Genomic DNA, 12105 nt, shown 5'->3' with positions numbered 1-12105 from the left:
TCAGTAATGGATATACTTGGGTATATGCATCAGGTATTTTAGCAACTTTCTCCTTACAAAACCTATCAGGAGCAGAAGAATTGTTTGTTATGATTTGTTTTGTTTTTAAAATGCTTAAGTTGGTCAAATATATGAATTTTCATGGTAAAAAGCATGGTTAGTGGCTCGTTTTCCCAACAGTTATTTGAGAAAATTTCCTCATTCTGTGCAAAACTGTTTTTCCTGCCCATGTCAGGAGGCAAGACTTGGGAAATTCTGCCTGATGTTTTTATTCCTGGAAAAAGGGAATGTAAAGCAGAATAGCTCTGCAACTCTAACTCTCTCTACCTGTTACTGTTTATAATAAGTCTTAGACTAGATGATTTCTCTCTGAACTGTAATCCAGCTGATGTATTTTTATATTTTTTTCTATATAATGAAAAGGAAATGTTTAAATAAAAGTTCTAAGGAATTATCCTAAAAGAAAATTATCTTTACTTTATAAAGAGATAGCTTGATTTTATTTTATTTTTAGTTCAAGAACCAAAAGACAGACAGTTGAGGGGACAGAGGCAGTGTGTTTTATGACATAAATCTGTTTATGTTGCATTAAGAATTTTGTCTTTAGTCAAGTGGTATATGAGGTAAAAATTATTATCCTTTAGTATTCTATTAAATGGTTTAAATTGGTTTCAAAAGTTTATCTTGTGAAACCATGTTAAAAGTAAATAAATAAATAAAATTTAAGTTTCAGATTATTATTACCTACTTATCTTGTTTACAGACAGAATAGGGGGGAAAAAAGCAGAGACTGAACTCAAGTGTGGGTGGATGGTATATAGATTATTCCCTGCGTTACGTGAAATGTACAAGGTGTAACAGTGAAGTAAAGTGAAAAAGATGATGCTGCCATGCTTTGTTGCATCTAATATGTTCATTGGGCAACTGTATGAATGGAAGAAACAAGATTTGTTTATTTTGTGTGTGTGTGTTTTCAAGACAGGGAAACTAAATATTGCTTAAGCATAATACAGAAAATATGACCAGCTAAACTTTATTTGAAGATTAGAATAAATTACATGTTTTACATGATCAGGTCATCCTTTGTAAGGGAGGGGAAAAAAAAAAAAAAAGAGAGAGAGAAGAAAAAAGAAAAAAAGAGCAGCATTAGATTAAGAAGTTCAGACAAAATTACAAAATTCAAGCTTCTTAGGAAGTCATCAGGGTCAGTTTCAGAAATGTGGTTTAAAGTCCTTGGGTTTTGATCATGTTATATTTTATCTTCTTAGGAATGGCAAAATTCTATTCAGAAGAATGCAGGACTTGCATTTATTGAGCTCATCAATGAAGGAAGGTAATTAATTTTAAAGCTTTTGAAAAAGTAGTAATTTTGCATTTATTCCATTGGGTGATAATACTTACTCACCATCTGTTCCAAAAAGATTGTGAAAAGGCCATTATAATTAACAGATTTATTGTATAGATACTTTACATTGCAAATATTTAATTTAGAAATATATAAAATCTATTTCTTTTTCCATTGGCAGAAGGAAATAGAGACCCCATATAGATATTTGGGTTTGTTTAAGAATTGAACCACCATTTTCCTGAGCAGCAAGGTTGCTTTACCCAGACAGTCCAGGAAGCCCGATCTGTAAACCCATCTGCTGCTCCATCTGTTTTAGAAGCACAGCATTTATTGTACAGATGCACATCTTTATACTGTCAGTTCACAAGGATTTTATCTAAAATGTTGAGTCCAATTTTAGTCCTGGAAAGCACATAAGACACCATGTTTAGAAGAGCTGCCTTGCTTTTGCAAGTTGTTAAGATAGTTTATTATCAATCCTCGAGTAATTTTAATGCTGTATCTGTTTATATCTTCTACTCTGTGCAATGTTTGTCAATACTTCCAGTCAGTCAGCTGGGCACCAATGGGGAAATGGGGACTCTATGGCCTAGCTGGTAATGGCATGCCAAAGACAAATGCAGCCACTTGTGTAATGTGTGTCATTTCTATTGGCCAGTAAATTAAATCTACTTAAATCTAGATGTTTTGATAACTGCATTTGAAAAAAAAGTATATAGCAATATGCCAGTTGAAGAGATTTACGTGTGTTTTGTTGTTTATGTTTTCCCCAAAGATAGTGCATAATTGCCAGTAGTAAAGTATCAAATCTCTGTATTATAGGATACGTTTTGTCTAGCTGATATTTCAGTGGCTAAGCCATGCATTCATTTCAGAGGAAAAGCAGAAAGCATTAGAGAATAGATAGGACCATTACAATCTGGAAATCAGGAACATGTGCCTTTATACCCAGTTTTTGGTTGGTATAAATTTTCTTAGATTCCATGCAGATACTGAAGTTAAAGTACAATTATAACAGTTAGAAGTAGATTCTGTTCATTGGAAATTTTTTATTGCTATGAAGCAGCTATTTGAGTTTACACTGTAAAGGGCTCACCTGCGTGAGTTACATACTGCACCTTATGCAGTAAATATTATACATAATAGACCGAACAAATATATTAAATTTATGGTGTTGTGGGTTTTTTTTGGATAATATTGTAAAATGCCATTTTGATCCTTTTTATTTCTCAACCTGACTAGTGAGGTCAAACATTATTGCATGCTCACTATTGATAAAATGTTCCTTCTGAACAAATCTCATATCTGCATATTTTTAGCAATTAAGGTATTAAGATATCAGTGGACCCTTTTCAAAATAAAATAATATTGAAGAACTGCTACTTAAATACAGTCAAAGGAATGTCTAATCAAACTGCCCTTAGACACATGCTCCTCTATATACTTTTGTCATAAACATGTCTTAGAACAAGTGTGTGCACATTACTAGAATGCTCTTCTTTGCAAACAGCCCATCCATTTTTAATTTATCCTTTTGGGGATAAAGATAACAGTCTTTTAACTGAAAATTGTTATAAATATTTATTCTACTTAATAGCTAAACTTGTGAATGCAATTCATCAATCATAGCTAGGGAATGCAATTGTGCAGTTGTCAACAATTAACAGGATATAAACAGTTGATGAATGTGCAGCTGAATTAAAGTGCTCCCTAGGATAACCTGAAATTATAAACTGGATCATTTAAAAGAATCTAACAAAGGATCTTTATAATTAAAACAAAGCAGGGTTAATGGGATGTAAAATTGCATATAATTACTGTGCAATAATGATTGAATTTTAAATTATTAAAAGCAAAACCAAGACTAAGAATACTTTGAAGGACTTTCTGGGTTAGATTTTGAGAGACCTGGGTAATAAATCAACAGTTTTGAGCAAGCTTTTTCATTTGAGGGTGAAGGGGAAAAAAAAAAAGTGTAATGGAGGGGATCATAATTTTTAATATCCTTGGTTAGATGTCTATCTGTTCAAATATATGCATGGTATTACAAGGTGATTTTCTGAGTACCTAACTTTAGTTTGTGCGGTAAATCATTCAAATGCCTTTCTGGTCTTTGTCTTTATTAGAAATGTTCTGAAACATAATATTTCAATGTAGCTATAGTAAAAATAATAATAAAAATTAACATCTATTTTCCTGCCACTTTAATAACTTGTGTTTTTAATTTAAATTTATTGTGTTCGTTTCTGGTTTTATTTGTTTTAGATCATGTTTTACCAGGAACGTCAGAATAAAACATATTTTTAGAATTGAGAATATAAACACTCTGATAGAGCTTTCTAGATTAATTCTGAATTTGTTCTTGACTGTCTGTCAAGTCAACAGTTGTTAGTATAGCAAGAGTATCTGACTATAGATTTAAATTAATGCTTTCAAAAAAATTACCTGCAAAGATATTTAATTTCAGAGTGTAGAATAGCACAGTCTGTAACATAAGTGAAAGATTTAGAGACATCATCTTTAACTTTATGCTTCTTTTTAATCAGTCTCATGCTATGAATATATGATGTGGAGGGTATCACACATGTCAAGAGCTTCACTGATAGCAGTTTAATTAGGATTTTAGATTTACATTAGGGTATACACATAAGTAGGTTTCTTAAATTATGAGCTAGATGCATCTGCAATGTCAGCTGTATTAGGGGACTTAGAAAGAGTTTGTTTAATGAGGAATGATATGGGAGGGACATTATAACCCATGTTTAAGTGGACTGGTAATGGACAAAGTCAAAAGAAAAAGGATACGGGGGGACAAGAACAAGAGATAAAATAGGAAACACCTCAAATATGTATACAAATAGGAAACAAGAAGGAGCAATTACTCCATATGCAATATGGAGTAATGCAATAACAAAAAGTAATGCAATAACAGAAAGTATGCAATAACAAAACCATGGCATCACTAGGATGAATGAGATTTGGTGGGATAACCTGGGATAACATTACAGAAGTGCTGTGATGGACAGATATGGGTTCCTCAGGAAGGACAGACAGAAAGCAAGGAAAGAGTGTTTCCTTCTGTGTAGTGTCAGGTAAAATGTATGGAGCTTTTCAATGGGACAGAGGACAGTCCGACTGATAACTTGCAGGACAGGATGAGAGAAGAGGCTAGTAAAGGTGACATCGTGGTGTGAGGTTGTTACAGGTCACCCATTCAGTACAAGGGAAATGAAGAAGCATCTTTAAATAAATCAGGAAGTGCCTGAATTATAAACCCTAGTTGTTGTGTAGGTCTTTAAGCTTACAGAGTTCTGCTGAAAGTATAACAAGTGGGACGCACAGAGTCAAGAATATTTCTGGAGGATGCTGGGTATAACTTCCTCATACAAGACGAACCAACTAAAAGTGACACACAGCTGGATCTACTATTCACTAACAACCAGGAATTGTGTTTGGATGTAATTAATGTCAGCTTGGGCTATATTGACAGTGAAATAGCAGAGTTCGAAATACTGAGGAAAATGAGGATGGAGAGTAGCAGAGTAAAAACACCCCAGGGACAGTGATGCCACCACCTTCCTGAGCAACCCGTTCCAATACCTAACCACTCTTTCTGAGAGGAAATTTCCCCTAATTTCCAATGTGAACCTCCCCTGGTGCAACTTGAGGCCATTCTCTCTTGTCCTATCACTAATTACCTGCAAGAAGAGGCTGACACCCAGCTCCCCACACATTGCTTTCAGGTAGTTGTAGAGAGCAATAAGGTCTCCCCTGAGCCTCCTCCAGATTCAACAGTCCCAGTACCCTCAGCCTCTCCTCATAGGACTTGTGTTCCAGACCCCTCACCAGCTTTGTAGCCCTTCTCTGGACACAGTCCAGGGTCTCAATGTCTTTCTTATAGTTAGGTGCCCAAAGCTGAACACAATATTTGAGGTGTGACCTCACCAGTGCTGAGTACAAGGGGATGATCACCTTCCTGGTCCTGATGGTTACACTATTCCTGATATTCAGGATGTAGTTGGCCTTCTTGGCCACCTGGGGAATGCTGCTGGCTCATGTTCAGATGAGCATTGACCAACACCCTCAGATCCTTTTCTTCTGCACAGCTTTCTAGCCGCTCTTCTCCAAGTCTGTAGCATTGCATAGGGTTGTTGTGACCAGAGAGTGGCACCCAGCACTTAGCCATGTTGAACCTCATCCCATTGGCCTCTGCCCATCGATCCAACCTGTCCGGGTCCCTCTGCAGGGCCTTCCTACCCTCCAGCAGATGGAAACTAGCCCCCAACCTGGTGTTGTCTGCAAACAAGGGTGCACTCAATTCCCTCATACAAATCATCCATAAAGATATTAAAGAGGATGGGACCCAACACCGACCCCTGGGGAACATCACTTGTGACCAGTCGACAGCTGAATTTAACTCCATTCACCACCATGCTCTGGGCCCAGCCGTCCAGCCAGTTTTTAATCCAGCAAAGAGCATACCTGTCAAAATTATTCAGGAAGTGGAAGTAGGGACAGGCTTGAAAGGAGGAATTTAGAAACATTTCTGGGACATGTAAGGAATGATGTCAGGAAGGTCAAGGCTCAACTGAAAATGAGACATCTAAGAGGTATTAAGGGCAGTAAGTGATTCTGCCACTTCATTAGTAGTAAAAGGCTGACCAAGGAAAACATGGTCTGTTGTTGAATGGAGAGGATGATTTAGTGACAGATAAGGCTGAGGTGCTCAATGCCTTACTTGCCTTAATCTTCACCAAGCCTCTGTGTTCAATGAAATGGTTCAAGGAGAACTACAAGTAGTGCATGAGGACTAAGTCAAGGATTCCTTTAGAGACGTTGTCCAGTGGTAAAGAGAATTCTTGCAAGGGATCTCCCTATTATCTCTGAAAGGTCAAGGAAATTGGGGAAGATCAGTGATGCCTCAAGAAATGTGAATGTTGCAACCATCTTCAAAATAGTCCAAAAAAGACAGAGAACTGTAAGCTTGTCAGCTTCTCTTCTATCCCTTGGAAAATCATGAAGCACGTCCTTTTGGAACATTTCTGACCACATGAAGGAGAAAATGATTGAGAAAAGTCAACTTGGATTTACCAAGCCTAAACCATTCCTGACCAACCTGTTTGTCTTCTATGATAAAACAACTATATCTGTGAACATGCAAAGAGCAGTGGACATCATTTATCTTGTCATTAGCTAGGCTTCCATACTGTCTCCCACAGTACTCAGGTATCGGAGTTAGAATGCTACAGTCTGTATGGGTGGACAACTAAAAATGTAGAAAACTGGCTATGGGATTGGGTTCCAAGGGTTGTGGTTAATTGGTTGTACATTACCTTTACGCCTTTGGCAAATGGAGTATCTCGGGGGTCTAGCCTGTCTCAGAGAAAGACACTACAGATCATTACCAATTAGTCTTCCAGATATGGATTTCTATCCTCATTCCACTTACATTTTCTTCACCCTTTATATTTTCACAACACTAATCTATTAAGGGATGACCTTGTGCTTTCATCTAAAATCATTTCCTTTCCTTTTTTTCTTTTTCTTCTCAGAATTTCCTCTTTTTTAATAGCAGTAGTCGTCTAATCATAACAGAAATTTGAGGAAACACGAGACTGTATTTCTTCTCAAATTAAAAATTATAAGCTTTATTTCTGTAATTTAATCTCTACCTAAGTCTGATTTCTGCCTGTTGCCATGAAAATACACACTTTTATATACTGACCTACCTAGACCTCAAGACAAACTTCACAGGAAGCCTTTTTCTTTTAAACCCTGTAGCATTAAGAGTTTTCACCAATTTCCTGGAAAGAGTGGTAGAATGTCTGAAAAGACTGGAAATTTGTTTTATTTAAATTTAGATAAATTACGGATTAAATACTGAAAAAAAGACTAACAAAGACTTATGCTGCATTCTTTCCATGTCACCTCAACTGCAGAAAACTTTCTTTTGGACATCTTTTATTGCAGTTTGACAGTTCTGTTAAGTTTAGTTTGTGGTAATTGAGCTCACTGTCTGCGGCTCTTAAATGCTCAAGCCCAGTGTTCAAAGGTATACCTGTGGTGCAATTTGCACCACATCAATCATTTGACTTATGACTTGCATTTGCAACTGGTTACTTACATACACCTTGAAAAGCTCATTTAGTATTTGAGTCCAAGCACACAGGGAGAAAAGATGGTGTTCCTGGCTTCTGTCTTGACAGTGGTCTTAATCATGGAAACCTTGAGGTCAGAACAGGGAGCTCATCTGAATCATCTAGAAATGCAAGATAACATGGTCTTCAGGCATCATGGGTACTATGTAACTGAGGGCTAACAGAACAGTTTGCAGAGTTATGCAAAATCGAATATATACAAATCCAGACAGAAAATAGCACTGAGGTACACTATGTAAATATGAAAACAGGTGTTTGTTCATCTTCTCTTTGACAGATTTAGCCAAATTCTGTTGCTGTACTGTTAGCCTCACCAAAAGTAACTTCTGATTGGAGGAATCCTTTATTAACTTTGAATGGCTGTTTTATGGAAATTCATCGTAAATGTTTTCTTCCATCAGTAGAAGATTCCTGTCATAGACACTTACATAAAATTAAGCCCTGAATGTTTGTATTTCTGCTCCAGCTGAGGCATGAGTTTGAGCTCCCTGTTAGATTCACTTTTTATATAATTTCACATTCTTTACATCAGATGTCCTTGCCCTGTCTCCAGACTAGTAGCCAGTATGTGTTGAACAAAACATACACTGTTATGAATACCATTTATTCACTCATATGTTCAGTATAGTAGGTTCAGTGGAGTCTTAGACCTTTTTCAGTTTTTGAAGCAACTTCTAACCTTCTAGTCTTCCTTGGTCAGGTCATATCTCAAAGCTGAGGCTGATTGTGAGGTGCTGGCCATCTCAGTGGTATCTGTTGTTTTGGGATATTTACTAAATAACCTCTATTTTAAAGAGACAGTTTCATCTTGATTTAAAAAATTCTTACGCAAAATAGAAAATCTTTAACAGGAGCAGATTAGATTTTTTTAGTTAACTCTGAGTGACAATGACTCTTACTGGTTCTGTAGAATTCCTGAAACATTAATGGTTACTCTCCATAAAGTTTATCTTGCCACTGTGTTCATGTTGTACAGCAGTAGCTGGTCTTTGCATATTGTACTTTCAAACTTTTCTCTAGTAAATTCTTCATCATTCCCCTTTTGCAAGAATCAGGCCTCTGTGCCAGACATTACCTTCTAATGTTTATGGGAATTTACTTTCAAAGTATTTACAGCAGCACCTCATCTTGTAGAACTTCAAACTGTTCAAGTCAGGCTAGTATATGAATCCTATTATAGGTACCAAGTTCAATGATAGGTTTCATTTCTTATGAATTCCATTAAGAGTAATAATTGTCAAAACAACTGTGTTTGGTGAAAAGTGGCATATTTCCAGGCTGCTTCTTGGAAAAATTAAGCTGTGGGCATCTGATGAAAGTAAGTCAGAGAAACATCTGTTTCCCTGGACATGTGAGTTGGCAGAACTTCAGGAATGAGTAGAGGAAGCAAGACCTTAGCTAAATTATAACAAATGTTCATTTTGTAATCTGTTTTGAAAGTTACTGCTTGGGACTGATCAGCTTTTTTAGTTTATCTCAAATGAAAGAAAGATTGGGTAACATAAGCACAGTTGTTTTATCTAGCAGTATAACAGTTAAGAGCCCTCTTTCTCTGTGTGTGAGATTATTACTAGAAATAACTGACTGCAGGATAAGAGTCAGCATAGAATAATGAAATACAAGTTTTCATCCTGTATTTTTGATGGGTGTAAAAATAGCTCTGTTTGTCATAACGTATCCCAATTGAAATTTAAATCTGTTTGCAAGCACATTACAGTTCCTACATGTTTCCAAGACAGTTTGGGACGGTTTGGACAGTTAGGTATAGTCTTAGCATTGTCTCTGTTTCCAAAAATTCAAAAGATATTGTCCCAGGCTCTTATTATTTACCTGAGTGACTTCTTAGAATGTAGAACTCCCCAGTCCAGCCTTTTTAAAATTGTTTAAAGCGTCTGAAACACTGGCCATCTAATTGTTTACACATACGTTTTCACAATTTTCTTTAAACTAAGTTTGCACTTTGCTAGGTGCTCTAGACTTTTAAAGTAACCTTACTGAGGACACAATTACAGAGAGCAAACTACATGGATTTAAAGTAACTTCTTGCATATTCCTAAACAACATTTGCAAAAAACTCATGTTTATAAATCAACATGTCCTGAGATGTTCCCTCACTCGGTGTGCTCTCTGCCATAAATCTGACTCTTCCATTGATAGGTGAGGGAAAGCCGGTTCGCTACTTGCATTCTTACACATACTGCAGCCCCATCATGCTTATTTTTCAGCATTGGCATATCTAAAATCTAGTTTTTATTTCCAGTTTCCATATGTTCAGCTAGAAATTTCACACCCATCTGTACAGAAAACTCACTTCCCTATAGAAGAGTACCAGGATTTGAGTCATAAATGACCTCAGACTACTTTGTTGGTGGATTCTTTACTGGAAATCATTTGATTCAGTCTAAAAACAAATCAAACCAATTTCCTAATAAGGCAGCTTTAGCTGTGGCTCAAAAATTTGTTGGCATTAATAGAAATCAAGTTTGTCTTGATAAAAAGAAACCATAAGTTACCAAGTTACTGTTTCATCTTTACCTTATCCTGTAAGAATTGCAGCTCAAATGATAAAAGTTTGGCTGATTATCAGTTCCTAAGTGAGATCAGCTCATCTGAGGAAGGAAAGGGCAACACATTTGGCTTCAATTCTGATAGGAGTTTCAGTGGTAGAACTGAATAAATAGATAAAGCCAAAAACTTTTCTAGACTAATTCTGGTTTGGTCAATCACAAATGAATAGGAAACATTACAAAAAGTACAACAAGCCTGTGGTGACTCTTCTCAGACAACTCCTTAGCCCTGGGAGGACTACTTGTATGGGCATTAATAAGGAAGACTAAAGGACCAAATTCATCTCTATCTCAACATCAACATGGACTAATGTCCATCTATTAGCCACTCTCAAAAAAACTTGTATAGGATGAAGATTTACAAGAGTAAATAAGAACAGTGGGTATGATTCAGTCACAAGAAATGTTCAATCATCAGTGATAAGGAAGTGTCATTAAAGAATATGTTTTATTTCCAAAGAAGAATAAAAGTGGTATTGCTCTCAAATTTAAGATTTTCCCCTCTATTTAGCAAGTACATATGCATTTTTTTGTGCCTCAAGCTCCTCATTAGGTGGATTGGTCACTCCAGTGTAGAAGGATGTTTTGGGAAAGATGCAGAGAATATAATTTTATCTGAGAAGGAGTGTTCCATAAAAATCTGTGAATAGGAAACATAGTTGGGCAGATGACTGAAATATTGATATATATTGATATATATCAATATCAATATTCAGACCTGTATTAATAATGATATTTTAGAACAGCATTATTATAAGGTATTTACATATTATATAATGTAACAGTATGAAACATGACATTTTTGCTAGAGACATATATGCTAGAGAATTGGTTTATCTTTTGGAAATGTCTGAGGAGGTAAAAGACCAGTCTATCACAGAAATTTTCTTGTAGAAAATTGTAGAATATAGGGATAAACAAAAGAAAAATACTGTTCTAGATGTGCATCAGAAAAGATATTACCATTGAGATACTGCAACATTACTGTTACTATGTAATTAATGCTGAGAATTTGTCTATAATAATGCTGCCTGTCTGGGCTATGCACAGTTAGGAAAGGTGAAATCAGTCTCTGGGATGAGTAAACCCCAAAAGACAATCTTTTAGTAAATATTCTGGCATAAAAGAAAAGTTAAAGAGAGCTGCATTATTTAGCCTAGTAAAGTAGGGACGGATGGAATATCAGAAGGTCATAAGAAAGAACAAGAATTAAAACTAATGCAAACATTTGCATAAAAATGAAACAATAAAGACTACTGAAGAATACGTTTTGACTGGAAAGTAAAGAAAGAATTTTAACCTTCGGAGGACTTTCCAAAGCTGTGCTGGAGGCAAGAACCTTGATCACATTTTCACAAATAAAAGATTTATGAGCTAGATTTCATGAAAACACATTTCATAAAGATAGTTTATGAAGGAATTTTTATGATGTAACTGCATTTTGCAGTAAAGGAGTAAATTTTCTGGTCTTTGTCCCTCTCTTTTATTTATATATATATATATATATATATGTATTGTTTGTTTGTTTGTTTGTTTGTTTCATCAGCAGTCTTTGATACTATCAAGTGTGAGACTTTTCCTGGTTTGGGATCCTTTCTGAATTTTATTTTTTTTTTTTTGTAAATGACGATCCACAAGATAGTCATAAGCACTTGTTCTCATGCCAGAAAAGTCTGAGATTTCTTTTATTTTAATCTTGTGCCATGCATGTGATTGAGTTAGTAGGATTTACCCAGGCAACTGGGAGACAACTATGAGATGAACCTGAAGATTACAGGAAAGCAAACATCACTCCTTCAGGAAGGGCAAGAAAGAGGACATGGGAAACTACAGGTCAGTCAGTCCCTGGGAAGGTGATTTAGCAGCTAATCCTGGAAACTATTTCCAGACACATGAAAGAGAAGAAGATCATCAGGAGTAGTCAGCATGGATTCACTAAGGAGAATTCGTGCCTGACTAACTTGATAAGCTTCTATAATAAAATGAACAGCCTGATGGATGAGACACGAACAGTGGATATTGTATTCCTGGA

At 36.0% G+C, this 12105-nt stretch overlaps 1 protein-coding gene across 15 annotated transcripts in view; it reads left to right on the top strand.

The window, feature by feature from the left end:
- The window catches only part of NBEA (neurobeachin), a 509188-nt gene that overhangs the window by 255053 nt on the left and 242030 nt on the right, over positions 1-12105 (top strand). For all 15 annotated transcript variants that reach the window (XM_038174546.2, XM_072032602.1, XM_072032605.1 and 12 more), the window contains one exon: positions 1269-1333. In XM_038174546.2, coding sequence (XP_038030474.1) covers positions 1269-1333 — 65 coding nt within the window. The remainder of the gene's footprint in view (positions 1-1268; positions 1334-12105) is intronic.

This window comes from Anas platyrhynchos, chromosome 1, assembly GCF_047663525.1.
Source record: "Anas platyrhynchos isolate ZD024472 breed Pekin duck chromosome 1, IASCAAS_PekinDuck_T2T, whole genome shotgun sequence".
Taxonomy (NCBI): domain Eukaryota; kingdom Metazoa; phylum Chordata; class Aves; order Anseriformes; family Anatidae; genus Anas; species Anas platyrhynchos.
The sequence above is the reverse complement of the archived record's forward strand: the minus strand, read 5'-3'. Positions and strand labels throughout refer to the sequence as shown.